The sequence below is a fragment of the Doryrhamphus excisus genome, chromosome 21 (assembly GCF_030265055.1).
Source record: "Doryrhamphus excisus isolate RoL2022-K1 chromosome 21, RoL_Dexc_1.0, whole genome shotgun sequence".
NCBI classification, from domain to species: Eukaryota; Metazoa; Chordata; class Actinopteri; order Syngnathiformes; family Syngnathidae; genus Doryrhamphus; species Doryrhamphus excisus.
This window is the reverse complement of record NC_080486.1, coordinates 7,659,838-7,676,282: the sequence shown is the minus strand read 5'-3', so window position 1 is coordinate 7,676,282 and position 16,445 is coordinate 7,659,838. Positions and strand designations below refer to the sequence as shown.

The window sequence follows — 16,445 nt, the reverse complement described above, 5'->3', positions numbered from 1 at the left end:
CATCCAATGACATAATGGGTACCATAGTAAGTGTCAATATAGTGATATGTATAGCACATCATGACTGGTTCAAGACTCTTCATCCTTGTATTTAGCAAACATCAACTGCTTGTATTGTTTCTTGAATTGGCTCATCGTTGTGCATTGTTTGAGGGTCTTACTCAATCCATTCCATAGTTTGATTCCACATACTGAAATGCTATGGCTTTTTAACGTAGTCCTAGCATATAAGTGTTTCAAATGTACTTCTTCCCTGAGATCATATTTCTCCTCTCTTGTAGAGAAGTATTGGATGACATTTTTAGGTAATTGGTTATTTTTAGCCTTATGCATTATTTTAGCTGTTTGAAGATGAACTATATCAGCAAGTTGAAGTATTTGTGATTTTAGAAATAAGGAGTTAGTATGTTCTCTGTAGGCGGCATTATGAATTATCCTTACTGACCTTTTTTGCAGTACATTTAGCGAGTGAAGATTGCTTTTATAGTTATTACCCCATATTTCCACACAATAAGTAAGCTATGGTAGAACCAGAGAGCAATAAAGAGTGTGGAGTGATTTTTGATTGAGAACAAATTTTGCTTGTTTTATGTTTTTATATTTATATTTATTTATTTACAGTTACATTCATTCAACAGGTAGTATTTACAGTATTTACATATGTAGCATTGGCTTGGGAATGAATTTGTGGTCAGGCCAGCCGATGGTAAGGTGTCACTACACTAGTGATGTAGTTCTTTGGCGTGAAAATGCTAACAATAATAACAAATAATGTTGTTTGGTTATTATGCAAGTGGCATTATGTAAATGGAGTTTGGGCCATTTTTTTGAGTTTTTTTTTTTTCCATTCTGGAAAAGGGAAGTAAAATGGACAGTAATAGTTATTGAGAGTAAGTCTGTCTCTCCCCCCTTTGCAACGCCCCTTCCAGTGTGGAAGACGACCACAGGGATTAGTAAGTAATGAGTTGACTGAATTGTATGTGTTCATGTGTTCTGTGTATTGTGACTTATCTGTTCACTAAAACTCCACTTCCGTAGTCGTAGGAAAGGAACTGGTACGTAGACCGAGGACCTCCTGTAATCTCTTCGACCTCTTGTCGTTCCTGTGTCGACGTTCAATGTCTGTGCCGCAGACTGACACGCCAATGTGCTGCTAATGTGACTAACAAGGCTGCTGTCACATGTGTCCCATTTCAGCGCGACACGCCCGCAGACACAGCAGACATTGCCGCAGACCATATCCGGAGAAGACTGAAAGTTGGGATCAGTTGCCGGCCTTTGCTTTACCGCTTGAGAATGCTGTTGTTTATATTTAGATTCAGTGTTTGAATCCTTGCTTGCTGGCTTTTTTGCTTTGTGTTGAACATGAGTTCTGCAGCACCCAGCGCAGAAGAGAAAAGCTAGTCTTTTCTGACCAATAGAAATCCTGTAGTCCAATAGAAATCCTTTGATGACATCACTGGCGTTCTACATCTCTAACATATTGCGGCGGCTGTCTCGTTAACAGATTTCCAAAAAGGATGCTGGCGTGTATGAGATTGTTTTGAAGGACGACAGAGGAAAGGACACTTCATCGCTAAATCTGACCGACCAAGGTGATCCTGCAGCTTGTTTATTTTTTGATGGATGGATTTTTCCAATAGTCAAATGTCCTGGCTGACGCTTTAGCCGGGTGACGATATAATAATTCGAGCTAGCATTATATCCCACCTCTTCCTGCTTTGAGTACGCCAACATAACCCCCACACTGCTATTGCTACTGATATTAACTATCATTCCATGTGTACCCTATCATAGCCACACAATGGCTCCAAATTGTACTTAGCTTTGTTTGTAGACACTGTTTTTGTGTCAGCATAGTAGGATTCTTTATTTATAAATCAAATAGCTTTATAATTAGAGTATAAAACCTGTTTACAACCTTCTAAATATAGTTAATAATATTATTAGAGTCCTCTAGACATGAAATAACACCCCTATAGTCACCTCTACAGTCGTATCACCCAATATAGTAGACATAATACGACTAATAATAATAATTTTCTTTCTTACTCTTAGTAAAAAGTCTGTTTTTTCTGCGATCAAAATTGGTTCTTGTTTGTCTCACCGAACACGCAGTAACATTACTGACACCTAGTGGCCAGTGTAGAATACTACATACCATTCACACAGTCTTTGAATTCGTCTTCTGAATGCCTTACTGTATACAGAGTATGTATTTTAGGTCTTTTAGCCATTTCTATGCTTGAAAATTCTTAATTTAGGCAAAAATATTATATATAAATATTTAACTTTAATATTTATTATTATTTATTTATTTAATATTATATCAATATATATTCATATATATTTTATATTCATATTTTATATTCATATTATATTAATATATATTAATATTTATTATATATAAATATTATAAAAATTATATGTAAAAAATATATTTATTCTACCACAAAACTGCATGGTTTATTAATTAATACATTTTGGGAAAATGTATCAAATCTGTTCTTTTAAACCAAATATCCTAAATATTATACCCTATTGTTTACTTCAAGGTTTCAAAGACCTGATGAATGAAGTTTTCGACTATATTGGTGAGATGAAAAGATTTCACGTGAACTTTTGGCAAATTTGTCTCACCCAAATGAACCCGTCTGAGTGTTTATTTTGAAATTCCCAGCTAACTCTTCCACACCTTTGAAGATCACCAGCACAGATGAAGGCATCCGTCTCTACACCTTTGTCAGCTACTACAATGACTTGCTGCCGGTCACATGGCATTACAAGTGGGTTGGACTCCTTCTTGTATCTAACAGAATCAATCTCAGCTCAGCCCAAACATACAATGCGGTACGTGTTCTAACAGGGATTCAGCCATCGCCTTCTGTGACCGCCTCAAGAGCGGCGTAGTGGGCGATCAGCTGTGGTTGCAGATCACCGAGCCCACTGAGAAGGACATGGGCAAGTACGCTATCGAGTTCAGCGACGGCAAGGGTGGCCTGAGACGGACAGTGGAGCTGTCGGGTCAAGGTTGGGAAGAGTTCTCTCTATGCCGCTGAACCGACATTCCTTTTCTCACAACATGTGTTTTCCCTGCAGCGTATGACGATGCTTTTGCCGAATTCAAGAGACTCAAGTGAGTTAAGCTTTCAATACAAAATCACACGTCAGTCTTTCTGCAAGTTAACCTCTGAATTTGTGTGTTGTGTCCCTCATCCAGAGCTGCTGCTATTGCAGAAAGAAGTAAGTCGTATGCATCCATTTGCATTTATGTGTGGTTTGATGCAGAATGTACAAATATTTAGAAATATAGGATGCATCTATAAAACCGTTCTGGGTATCATTCCTTCTTATGAAGGAAATCTGGAAGTCACCAACAGTTTGAACTGAACTTGGTAAAAGAAACATTGAGGTTTGAGCTTGGAATATAGTATATCTCAATCTCAATCTAGACTTGTAGCCCTTGTTAGAGAAAGTTTAAGGTTCTGACAAAAATCACAACTTTGACAAGAACACCGCAAATGATGAGGATTCCCATAAGTGGAGCTAATTTTGAAAGCTACAGAGATTTGTGGCCTCTTCAGATAAGACACTTAAAGAGAACGCGTTGGTGCAGTGGTGCACTCATTCCAACATCAACTTATTAGCCTAAGTCAGGACATTGGTGCTATTATCCACAGCACAAAAATTCCAGAATGCTGAATGCCTTTGATATAATTAGAGCAAAGGCATCTGTGCCATTATCGCCATCACAGTATTTCCCACTTTTCTTATCATTTCTATTTTTACAGAAGGCTGAATGCCTTTGATCTAATTAGAGCAAAGGCATCTGGGCATTTGTGATATTATCGGCATCACAGTATTTTGCCACTTTTCCCGACATTCCTATTTTGACAAAATGCTGAATGCCTTTGCTCTAATTAGATCAAAGGCATTCAGACACTTCGGCATTTCTCAACAGATTTGAACTGTTGCAACATCAACTAGGACCCTTCCCTGCCCATTTTTGTTTTTGAAACGTGGGATTTTCAAGACGATAGAAAAGTTGGAAAAAGTTTCTACTCGGGCTGGATAGCTAGTGTTGCCTAATTAGAGCAAAGACATTCAGCGACTACTTCCGTATTTCTCAACAGATTCAAACTTATTCGACTAAGTCAGGACATTTGTGCTATTATCCACAGCACAAAAATGCCAGAATGCTGAATCCCTTTGATCTAATTAAAGCAAAGGCATCTGGGCATTTGTGCTATTATCCACATCACAGTATTCTCCACTTTTCTCGACATTCCTATTTTTACAGAACACTGAATGCTTTTGATCTAATTAGAGCAAAGGCATTCACGCGACTACTTCCGTATTTCTCAACGGATTCAAACTTATTCAATTAAGTCAGGACCTTCGTGCTATTACCCACAAAAATGGGCACAAAAATGCCGGAATGCTGAATGCCTGCGATCTAATTGGAGCATAGGCATCTGGGCATTTTTGCCATTATCGCCATCACAGTATTTCCCACTTTTCTTATTCCTATTTTTACAGAATCCTGAATGCCTTTGATCTAATTACAGCAAAGGAATCTGGCCATCTGTGCTATTATTGGCATCACAGTATTTTGCCACTTTTCTCGACATTCCTATTTTTACAAAATACTGAATGCCTTTGATCTTATTAGAGCAAAGGCATTCTGCGACTACTTCCGCCTTTCTCAACAGATTAAAACCGTTCCAACATCAACTAGGACACTTCCCTGCCCAGTTTTGTTTTTGAAACTACGTGGGATTTACTAGGCGATATAAAATTTGGAAAAAATTTATTCTCTGGGCTGGATAGTTAATGTTGCTTAAGTATGTCCAAAAACAGTTTTTCTGGGAGTTAATTAGAGTCCATCTGTGTCTGTTTGAAAGTGGAGGTCTGATTTGTTGTTTCATTTAGACCGTGCTCGAGTGGCAGGAGGCCTTCCAGACGTGGTCACCATCCAGGAGGGCAAGGTAGTGGACAAACAATAAAATAAAAGTTTAATTCCATTGTTGTTTGTAGCTGGTGTTCAAATGTGGTGTTGTCTTTCGTCAGGCCCTCAATCTCACCTGTAATATTTCGGGCGACCCTGTGCCGGAAGTGACCTGGCTAAAGAACGAGAAGGAGCTGACGTCAGACGAGCACTGCATCCTCAAGTTCGAGTCGGGCAAGTTCGCCAGCTTTACCGTCACAGCGGTGAACACGTCGGACACGGGCAAGTACAGCATCCTGGTGAAGAACAAGTACGGCACGGAGAGCGCGGACTTCACCGTAAGTGTCTTCATCCCCGAAGAGGCGGGCGGCAAGAAAAAATAAGCCGTTAATAATCCCAAACACGAGCTATCCTGTTCCACCTCAGTCCTGTAGGAGTCGCTACAACAACAAATTCCTCTGTCTGCATTTTCATCCAATTCTTCATCTATGCTAATGGCAACAATCTGGCAAAGTTGAACTACTAACCTTAGCTATAATTCACGTGTAAATATCAAATGTATGCATTTGAAGAAGTCAATCATGAATGAAAATGGAGTAAACATGAATCCATGTGATCATCCCTGTCCAAAGTGGCTTCCACCTTCACCGTCACTCATCTTTGCGTCTATTTGTCACCTTCATGTGACAAGGACTGCTTACCACTTCCTGTGAGACTAATAAACAAACCCAGCATGAAATCCACCCCACAACCTTTGTTTTTTGTGACCCATTCACCATTTCCTTCACCCTCAGTGCACATTTTTTGTAGACTCGGACGTCCCGAGGATCACACCACCAGCATGGATACGATCTCCACTCCCTCCCCCCAGCAACGGCGTACGCCAACCCTGATACAAATATTTGTTCACTGGGTTATTTCTTTGTGATGTCACTGAAAGAAAGACGTGTTATATGGGACAAAATCACCTGAACAAGCCAGATATTATTTATAATTGTCATCTTGTAGTACCAGCGATGGGAAAACTTACTTCCTTTAACTGACTGGAGGTCTTATGTGTGACCGACTGAAGTTTATGGAGTACTAGAGTCTTTGTCAAACACATATAGGTCAGTGAAAGTGGAGTCCTCATTGAGGACTTGTGAGTCAGTGAAACTTGAGTCTATGTTGAGCACCCGTTGGTCAGTGAAACTCTCATCGTCGAGCACCCGCAATTAAGTGAAAGTCTTGACAAACTTGAGTTTTTGTCGAGCTCCTGTCAGCCAGTAAGACTCAAGTCTTAGTTGAGCCCACATGGATCACTGAAATTCAAGTCTTGATCAACTTGTGCGTCGGTGAAACTTGAGTCTATGTTGAGCACCCGTGGGTCAATGAAACTCGAGTCCCCGTTGAACACCCACAAGTCAGTGAAACCCGAGTCTTTGTCAAACACCATTGAGTCAGAGAAACCTGAGTCCTCGTCGAACACCCATAAGTCAGTGAAACCCGAGTCTTTGTCGAGCACCAGTGAGTCAGTGAAACTTGAGTCCCGGTTGAACACCTATAAATCAGTGAAACCCGAGTCCTCATTGAGCACCCAAAAGTTAGTGAAACTCAAGTCTTGTGTCAAGCACCAGTCAGTCAGTGAAACTCAAGTCTTTGTCGAGCACCAGTGAGTCAATGAAACCGGAGTCTTTGTTGAGCACCCATAAGTCAGTGAAACCTGAGTCCTCTTCAAGCACTCATTAAGTCAGTGAAGTCAGAGTCTTTGTCGAACACTAGTGAGTCGTTGAAACTCGAGACCTCGTTGACAACTTGACAGTAATGGGAAAACTTCCTGTAACTGGCTGGAGGTCTTATGCGTCACCCACTGAAGCTGAGTACTCAACTCGAGTATTGAGTACTCGAGTCTTTGTCAAACACATATAAGTCAGTGAAACCTGAGTCCTCGTCAAGCACCCGTAAGTCTGTGAAACTCGTGTCTTTGTCGGGCAACAGTGAGTCACTGAAACTTGAGTCTTTGTCGGGCACCAGTGAGTCAGTGAAACATGAGTCTTTGTCTGGGAATCTATGACACACATCGTTCATCTCTACTCTGTATCTGTGATTCTCGTCATTTATGCTTTTTTGAAAGAAATGATGCTAGTTCGGTAGCTATACACCAAATATTGTGTGACTCCACCTCAGTAGTAACGGGAACCGGGTACTGCTGTACATGACTCATCCAAACCCTTGCTTCACGGCTTTATTCGTACGTAAATATTAGATGTCCTGAAATGGGTTTTAAATCATCATTCATGGTTTTGGGTGGTCAAGTTTGACGGCATTGGACTTGACAGGTAAGTAATGGAACCTCTTGGTTGATTATGGGATTTTTTTTTCCAAATATTCTTTGTTTATACGTATTTGTTTTGTCTCTTCTTAGCTGGAAGTGACTGAGGGAACGCCCGACTTGGGCGTGACTTCCTACTGGACAGACTCAGAGGGTAACGTGGTGTTTGGTCCAAACACTCCAGAGAAAAAGCAAAGTGCAGTTACAGCCATGAAAATACAGAAGACAAAAGGTAAACAGGCTGGTAATCGAACTTGATGGGAAAAATAGCAAAGCATCACATGTAGAATCTTTCATTCCAGTGGAAAAGAACCTGAAGGGCCGCCATGAAACGCAAAAACCAGAAGAAGAAGACAAGTTTAAAGACAAAGTCAAGGTGGAATCCAAAAATTCGCAAGAAAAAGACGACCTTGAAGAAAATACAAAGCTGAAATAATGTTTGTTCTATGACTTATGAGTATTATGGCCACATTGAAAAAATATGTCAGTAATGAAGTCATAAATTAACGAGCATATTATCCTAAATTTACAAGAAAAAAGTCACAAATTTCAGACTTGTTCTCGCAAATGTATGACTTTATTCTCGTAAATTTACAACTTAATTCTCAAATAGTCTCTAATAGTGACTGACATATTTGAATATACTCATAAATATTCATATCATTTATAGGGATGTCTGATATTGGCTTTTTTGCCGAAAACCGATTTCTGATACCGATATCAGCCGATACCGATGTGTGTAACAAATTTCATGCGGTGGAAGGAACACATATGTGTTTTTTTAATATCGGTTTTCGAAATCCGAACTTTTATGCTGATATCGGTATTATCGGACATCCCTAATTATTTCACGTTGTGCTTCAAATAAAGGAAGAATTGTTTTTCTGTGTTTTTTCACCATATTCATGACAATTAAAGTGCTTGCAAAATCTAAATGAAATGTCATTTGGGGTGAGAATGTGTTGGGGTAACAAATATTTGTTTTGTCAAATCAAGTTTTGTCCCTGAATGCCTCATGGGCTTCTACAGCAAATCATGTGAAGCTGGAATCCTTTTTTTATGTTATTCTATTTATCTGCTTCAACATCTGCACATAAAGACATTAATATTCATTGCCGAATATCATTTTGGGAGGTGACTGCGATCACGTGGGCCACTTGGACAACACATGGATGTGCCGAGACGGGGAAAGCGAGATTTGTCCTAATCTGGTAAACAGGATTACCTTCTTAGGCTGTTACTGGGTGCTATGGCGGACCTGGCTGGAAAGGAAGAAGCGGTGGGTTATCTCCACGGACAGCTTGAATGATATTTCTTGGTCAAGATCCTGCTTCTCCTATTTGCTGCTGCTGGGGTAAATGACATGTACATTCTTTGTGAAAGTGGTAATGCGTTCCTTGTCAGTCAAACTCCACCTTTAGGTTCCAAATTTTGACTCCAAAGCGTTGTGGAACTGGTTAAAAATATTTTTTCGATCCAAGTCATTGGATTACCATAACTTTTTAAAATAAGATTGATTATTTATTCGGTTGTTTGTCTATATGTGCCCTGTGATTGGCTAGCGACCAGTCCAGGGTGTACCCCGCCTCTCGCACGAAGACAGCCGGGATAGGCTCCAGCACCCCCGTGACCCGTGGTAGAAAATGAATGATTATGTATTAATCTATTAATGGATTATTTATGCTTTACACCAACTTATAATGTAATAACCATTAATATAACCATTAATATTAATGTTATTAATATAACCATAATATTTCAAGGTTTTATGATCATGTAAATAAATATATTTAACATGTATCTATATACATAACTTATACAATAATAATAGTATAATATAGTATATACTACAGCATATTTATATATGATAAATATTTCATATAATAATAATACAGAAATAAATATATACCTAAATAAAGTTTCTTTTTTGCTACTTAAAAGGTAATGATAATTAGTATTATATATATAACAGTTTGGGTCACATATTATTCATTTATTCATTTTCTGCCGCTTATCTTCTAAAGGGTCGCGGGGGTGCTGGAACCTATCCCAGCTATTTTCGGGCGAGAGGCGGGGTACACCCTGGACTGGTGGCCAGCCAATCACAGGGCACATATAGACAAACAACCATTCACACTCACATTCATACCTATGGACAATTTGGAGTCGCCAATTAACCTAGCATGTTTTTGGAATGTGGGAGCAAACCAGATTACCCGGAGAAAACCCACGCATGCACGGGAAGAACAGGCCGAGGGTGTAATTGAACTCGGGTCTCCTAGCTGTGAGGCCTGTGTGCTGACCACTCGTTTGCCGTGCAGCCATGGTCACATATTATGTCACGCCATATGTAAAAATGAATTCAGGCTTTTCTAGCTGATATACTGTGAATATCTAGCTCACATGAGGTATAAATTAAATGCTGAATCTAAACGTTGGAGCTAAATCCAAAGGCTAAATGTTACATTTGAATCTAAATGTCTCGCCTAGTCCGATGCTAAATAATTTTCTAAATATGAAAATACCCTATGCCTCTGAACGCCCATCATTTCCTCATGTGACTTTATCTTAATGCTCCAACTGCCTCAGTACTGAATAAAGGCAATAAATGCACCACCAAAAATACGAAACCGGGTCTGTAGCAAGAAAATAAGATCAAGAAAATAAGATGAAATAAGATCAGGTGTGATTCGTACCTTCTAGGTGGACATCATGAACTACGTGGGCCAGCTGGCGGGCCAGGTTCTGGTGACGGTGAAGGAGCTCTACAAGGGAATCAACCGGGCCACACTGTCGGGTTGCATTGACGTCATTGTGGTCCGACAGCCAGACGGGACCTTCCAGTGCTCCCCTTTCCATGTCCGCTTTGGCAAACTGGGAGTCCTTCGCTCCAGGGAGAAAGTGGTTAGTGGCGCTACGGTCTACTACTGCAGTAAGATACATGGGCAACCATCATGTTTGACATTTTGATGTAAAACTGTAAAAAAAAACACAACAAATCAGGTTCAAACTCAAATGTAAAATAATTGCAATTGATCACACACCAGGACACCATGGAGTTAGGAAACCTGGAGCTGTGAGCCAAAAAAAGCACAAAGTTCCCAACTTGAGTCCAAAACAGAGATCCAAATGAAAGTGTTGAAAGCAACCAAAGAAATGTGATCCTGCAGATCGACATTGAAATCAACGGAGAAGCGGTGGACTTGCACATGAAACTTGGAGACAACGGGGAGGCTTTTTTTGTCCAGGAGACAGAAGAAGATCATGTAGGTCAAAAAAAAAAAACAAGCCAAGGGTTCTCCTCAAGGATTTTTATTTTAAGAACCTTTGCACCCATTCAGGAGGTCGTCCCTGCACGCCTGCTGACCTCGCCCATCCACACGGATGACGCGCTGATGAAAAATCGAGAGCCAAGAAGTGGCACCTCAGCAGTCGAGAGCCGTCATTGGGTCTTGGGTCCGGAAGAGCAAGGAAGCGTCCATCCGAATCCCAATACATGTGGGAAGAAAAGGAAGAGAAGGAGGAGGAAGCACAAAGCTGACATCCGCAAAGAGCAGAAAAGTCCACCAGCAGGAAGCGAGCTGGACCTCTGCGGGATCAGTTCAGATGAAGAACGGTGAGTCACTCTTTGTTGTTTTTGCTCCTGAAGTCTTGGATTGGTTCTTTTTTTCAGGACATGCTCAACCTCGGTTAAGGACAAAACAGACATCTTTGGACATTCCGCATTCCCTACCCTTGAGTGGGATAGCTACCCTTTTTCTGATGGAGACTGGTCCCCCTGCACCGAGTGGTAAGTGTCATAGACAACTGTGTGGGGACACCCTGAGTTAGTCTTAGACTTTAGTTTGTTTGTCTTAGTTGGAGTCGATCCGTATTTTCTTCCTGTTTGACTTGCTGTAGGTTCCCCAATACTTGTGTCCATAGACTCCAACGTGGTCCAAAGTTGGTCTTGGTTTTGTTGTGTCCAGCAGGGAGATGTTGGAGGCCACATTGCCTAGCAGTGACTCTGAACCCACAGAGAGCATGCTCAGAACCGAGTCACACATGCGTTGGACCTGGGGGGAGTTTCCAGAATCCACAAGAGTAAGAATGATGAGACGATATGGCTTGTAGGATGTACGTATGGTGGCACTGTAAGTCGAGTTTACAGTCCTGATTATCATTGGTCGGAAGACCCAGGTCGGAACGTGAGGCTGGCTGAACCAGGTAGTTCCGCAAGTTGGCAGTATGGGCTTTAAACTCGATGGCTGGTGGTATTGACTGCCCTTCTGTAGACTGTAGTTCAAACCCAGGACGGACCTCAAAGCAGGCTGGGTAAACTGGGTAAACCTCACTCCCTCAGTGAAACCTGAGTCCGCGTTGAGCACCCATAAGTCAGTGAAATGCGAGTCCTCGTCGAACACCCATAAGTCAGTGAAACTCGAGTCTTTTGTCGAGCACCAGTCAAGTCAGTCAGTGAAACTCGAGTCTCTGTTGAGCACCTACTCGAGTTTCACTGACTTATGTCCTCGTTGTCCTCGTTGAGCACTCATATGTCAGTGAAACCTGAGTCCTCTTCAAGCACTCATTAAGTCAGTGAAATCAGAGTCTTGGTCGAGCACCAGTGAGTCGGTGAAACTCGAGTCCTCGTTGTCAACTTGACAGTAATGGGAAAACTTAATTCCTTTAACTGGCTGGAGGTCTTATGACTCAACCATTAAAGTTGAGTTCTCAACTCGTGTATTGAGTTCCGAGTCCTTGTCGAGCACCTGGAAGTCAGTGAAACTCAAGTCTTGTGTTGAGCACCAGTCAGTCAGTGAAACTCGAGTTCCTGTTGAACACATATAAATCAGTGAAACCTGAGTCCTCATTGACCACACATAAGTAAGTGAAATCCGAGTCTTTGTAGAGCACCAGTCAGTCAGTGAAACCCGAGACCTTGTTGAGCACCGATAAGTCAGTGAAACCCGAGTCCTCGTCGAGGCACAGGTCTTTAGCTAGACAGCTTGCGTTCTCGAATCCTGTTCTTTGGGGTTTGGTTTGAGTCCAGGGCGGAACACCAGGTTATCAGTGCATGTTCGTTTTTTTTGTGTTTTTTCCTGCAAGCAGGTCACCAAAAAGGAGCGGTCCGAGTCAAAGGTTCTGACCATCACCCCCACAGACAGCACACACTTCAGGGTCATCACATGGCCGGAGTCACAGAACGACAAGCAAGCAGAAAATACACTCTGCGACATTGTTAAACCTGAACCTCGGAATGTCCTGTCGCCTCAGGGCGACTGCAAACCCGCTGACGCCTCTTCAACTCAGCACATGACCATGACCCAGCACTGGCCAGAACCAAAAGCTTTTCCATATCAGCCATGCGCAGGTAACTCTGACCTCGGTGAGAAAGCCATACGCAAAACCAGGTGGACATCTTCTCCACCCAGTCGCAAGGACAGCATGAGCAGAGATTCAGATAGAACCTCATCCAAGTCTGCAAACGCCCCCGTAAAAAGAAAGGGTAAGACTAAAACTGACATGATAACCTCTGCAGCTCCAGTCTCTTATTCTTCTTCTTCCACAAGGTGTGAGGAAGAGGAGCCAACACCAGGGCCCAGAAGATATCTATCTGGATGACCTGAATGTCCTTGAGCCCCATGTAGTCGCTCTGTACTTCCCCAAAAGGTTCAAATCATCCTCCAATAATAATAACAGTTAATAGTAACATTCATTCATTTTCTACCGCTTTTCCTCACGAGGGTCGCGGGGGGTGCTGGAGCCTATCCCAGCTGTCTTTGGGCGAGAGGCAGGGTACACCCTGGACTGGTCGCCAGCCAATCACAGGGCACATGTAGACAAACAACCATTCACACTCACATTCATACCTATGGACAATTTGGAGTTGCCAATTAACCTAGCATGTTTTTGGAATGTGGGAGGAAACCGGAGTACCCGGAGAAAACCCACGCATGCACGGGGAGAACATGCAAACTCCACACAGAGATGGCCGAGGGTGGAATTGAACCCTGGTCTCCTAGCTGTGAGGTCTGCGCGCAGTTAATAGTAACAGTCGTAAATAAATTAAATGAATAATAATAATAATAATAACAACTAACAATAGAGATTGCTGACTAAGTGAGAAATGGGGCATCTTTGTGTCAGTGACTCAGATCAGGTTCCGATTCCCTGGGTCGAGACGGAGACACAGTCAGGCTCACAGTCACCTCAGTCGATGGGAAGTGGTGCCGCAGACAGCGGCACGGATTGTCTGTCCGATTCTGCCACCGACATGCCGGATGTCACGCTGTCGCTCTGTGGCGGAGTCGGTGACAATTCGGAAATCGACAACGGTAAGTAATCATCCCTAGTATTAGCATGCTTCATACATTGATTATTCCTTATTCTTCCAGACAGATTCCTGGATTACATCGTCACCTATCATGAATTCGCAGAAAACCCAGCGATTATTGATAATCCCAATTTGGTGGTTCGGATTGGGCACAGGTGAGCGTACATTAGTCCGAAAAGTGATGACATTAAAATGAGTATATTCTTTTTAGATATTACAACTGGACTCTAGCAGCGCCGCTCATCCTGAGCATGCAGGCTTTCCAGAAGACGCTCCCAAAGGTATTTTGACTGATGTTCAATGGTGCACCGGCTGTTGTATTGACATGTGGACCACTGCAGGCCACAGAAGAAGCGTGGGTGAAGGACAGGACGCCAAAAAAGTCTGGCCGATGGTGGTTCTGGCGGAAGAGCAGCGTGAAGCAGGTAGTGGTCCTCCAACTGTGTGCTTTGTCAACCAGAAGATGACTGCTCTGCTTGTGTTAGTCGTCAACAGAGACCAAGCCAATACAGGACAGTCCAGACCTCGACACACAAACACAGTGAGTCCTCTTTGCTCCTCATCCTGGATTAAGACTTGAAAAACTATTTGAGTCTCTGAAGGTCTACTGCTTGACTCATGAAGTCAATGATTTGACTTCAAACAACCCAGATGTTCTCAGTTTCTCTGTTCTTCAGACAAGGAACATCAGAGTGGTCCAGTGATGATGAACCCAAAGAGACGAATGGCAAGCAGTGCTCAAGTGAGCATGTGCAGACTTGCCCCGCCTACAAGAAGTCTCTCCGCCTGTCATCAGAGCAGATAGTAAGACCACTGTGGATTATGATGGAACTTCACCTTAACTTGAAACTTCAACCAGAAAAATGCAAGTCAAATTGCTTTTGAAGCACTGCCTTAAACCCGCTAAAAACATCTGACAGGAGGGTCTGAAGCTGAGGGAGGGGCCGAATGATGTCACCTTCAGCATCACCACTCAGTACCAAGGCACGTGTCGCTGTGAGGGCACCATCTACCTATGGAACTGGGATGACAAGGTTATCATCTCGGATATTGATGGCACCATCACCAAGTATGGCACTCTTTTACGTTATGATGGGTTTCTACTTTGATCTTCAGATTTCTAACTTCTTGTCATGACTTTGTGATTTCAGATCAGACGTGTTTGGTCAGATTCTTCCTCAGTTGGGCAAAGACTGGACTCATCAAGGAATCGCCAAGCTGTACCATTCCGTGCATGAGTAAGCAACATTCATTCATTTTCTACCGCTTTTCCTCACGCGGGGGTGCTGGAGCCTATCCCAACTGTCTTCGGGCGAGAGGCGGGGTACACCCTGGACTGGTGGCCAGCCAATCACAGGGCACATGTAGACAAACAACCATTCACACTCACATTCATACCTATGGACAATTTGGAGTCGCTAATTAACCTAGCATGTTTTTCGAATGTGGGAGGAAACCGGAGTACCCGGAGAAAACCCACGCATGCACGGGGAGAACATGCAAACTCCACACAGAGATGGCCGAGGGTGGAATTGAACCCTGGTCTCCTAGCTGCGCGCTAACCACTCGACCGCCGTGCCGCCCCAGTAAGCAAAATGGAATTCTTTATTTGTGGCACTATCAATAGTACTAGTCCTTGGCACCCAGCCTCCCGCCCAAAGACAGCTGGGATAGGCTCCAGCATACCCGCGACCCGAGTAAGGATAAAGCTAACACAGACTTGAATTTGGCCCCAGGAATGGTTACAAGTTCCTGTATTGTTCGGCCCGAGCCATTGGCATGGCAGACATGACCCGTGGATATCTGCACAAGGTGAACGACCGCGGGACTCTCCTGCCTCGAGGACCACTCATGCTCTCGCCAAGCAGCCTCTTCTCAGCCTTTCACAGGCATGCAAAGATTAGCGTTTTGCCCAATTAAAAACCTCTCTTTGTGTTTTTTTAATTACAATAAGTTCTGATTTAATGTCTCCTTAGAGAAATGATAGAAAAGAAACCTGAGAAGTTCAAAGTGGAATGTCTCATGGACATCAGGAATCTGTTCTATCCCAGCATTTGTCCCTTTTATGCGGCTTTTGGTAACAGAGAAAGCGTGAGTAGATTGTATCATCTTGGATGTTTTTGTTGGGGAAAACATCATTTGATGCTCTGTTTTCTTTAAGGACGTTTTGGCCTACAAGCATGTGGGCGTGACCGTGTGCCGTATATTCACGGTGAACCCAAAGGGCGAGTTAATTCTGGAGCAGGCAAGAGGCAACAAAACATCGTAAGTACAGTATTCTTTACGGTACAACATCCAAAACCCTCAAGAAACTACAATATATTCAGAACTCATACCTCCACCCAGTCCTGTGAACGCATCACCCCGGTCCTTAAAACCTCCACTGGCTTCCCGTCCCCTAACATATCAATTTCAATGTCCTTCTCATCACCTACAAAGCTCTCCACAATCTGACCCCTCCATACCTCACAGACCTCCTCCATCCACACAATCCCCCGCATCCCCTTGGCTCCTCAGACTCTAACCTCCTGGCATTTCCCTGTAAGACCAAGCTCAGAACCTGGGGAGACAGAGCCTTCTCCATCGCTGCCCCCACCCTCTGGAACTCTTTGCCCCATTCACGCCGTGGTTGCCCCGACCTTCCCTCCTTCAAAAAACGACTCAAAACCCACCTGTTTAAATCCGTTTTTAATGTCTAACTTTTTATACCTGACTGCTGCGCCCCGCCCCGCTTTTAGCCTTGTTTTAGATCTGAATGAATGTATGGATATTGTATTTTAATGCATCTTTTACTCTGTTTTTACTCAAATCAAATCAAATCAACTTTATTTGTATAGCACTTTTCCTGCAAAGAAATGCAACACAAAGTGCTT

At 42.8% G+C, this 16,445-nt stretch overlaps 2 protein-coding genes across 9 annotated transcripts in view; both read left to right on the top strand.

The window, feature by feature from the left end:
* Positions 1-8,179, top strand: part of myom1b (myomesin 1b) — a 28,082-nt gene extending 19,903 nt beyond the window's left edge. For 4 of the 8 annotated variants that reach the window (XM_058059317.1, XM_058059320.1, XM_058059316.1 and 1 more), the window contains 10 exons: positions 1,508-1,595; positions 2,556-2,594; positions 2,681-2,786; positions 2,867-3,030; positions 3,100-3,136; positions 3,221-3,243; positions 4,933-4,988; positions 5,071-5,286; positions 7,353-7,491; positions 7,562-8,179. In XM_058059317.1, coding sequence (XP_057915300.1) covers positions 1,508-1,595; positions 2,556-2,594; positions 2,681-2,786; positions 2,867-3,030; positions 3,100-3,136; positions 3,221-3,243; positions 4,933-4,988; positions 5,071-5,286; positions 7,353-7,491; positions 7,562-7,695 — 1,002 coding nt within the window. In that variant the 3' untranslated portion in view covers positions 7,696-8,179. The other 4 variants (XM_058059321.1, XM_058059319.1, XM_058059323.1 and 1 more) reach the window with 2 other exon arrangements.
* A 304-nt stretch (positions 8,180-8,483) lies between these two features.
* Positions 8,484-16,393, top strand: LOC131108416 (phosphatidate phosphatase LPIN2-like). Its single transcript, XM_058059324.1, has 20 exons — positions 8,484-8,613; positions 9,963-10,163; positions 10,430-10,525; positions 10,601-10,875; positions 10,933-11,049; positions 11,228-11,342; positions 12,348-12,744; positions 12,809-12,908; positions 13,386-13,573; positions 13,634-13,727; positions 13,784-13,853; positions 13,914-13,997; positions 14,058-14,113; positions 14,250-14,376; positions 14,493-14,641; positions 14,724-14,810; positions 15,309-15,461; positions 15,549-15,663; positions 15,734-15,837; positions 16,119-16,393. Exons 2-20 carry the CDS (start codon positions 9,972-9,974, stop codon positions 16,351-16,353), a joined length of 2,754 nt encoding a protein of 917 aa, XP_057915307.1. The 5' UTR covers positions 8,484-8,613; positions 9,963-9,971; the 3' UTR covers positions 16,354-16,393.
* Positions 16,394-16,445: the final 52 nt, after the last annotated feature.

What these genes read in the sequence shown, in the direction of transcription:
- LOC131108416 (XM_058059324.1), top strand. Translation starts at nt 9,972, where the DNA reads ATGAACTACGTGGGCCAGCTGGCGGGCCAGGTTCTGGTGACGGTGAAG. An exon ending in TCCAGAAGACGCTCCCAAAG is followed by an intron (nt 13,854 to 13,913) that starts GTATTTTGACTG and finishes GGACCACTGCAG; the next exon opens with GCCACAGAAGAAGCGTGGGT. An exon ending in CTCTTCTCAGCCTTTCACAG is followed by an intron (nt 15,462 to 15,548) that starts GCATGCAAAGAT and finishes ATGTCTCCTTAG; the next exon opens with AGAAATGATAGAAAAGAAAC.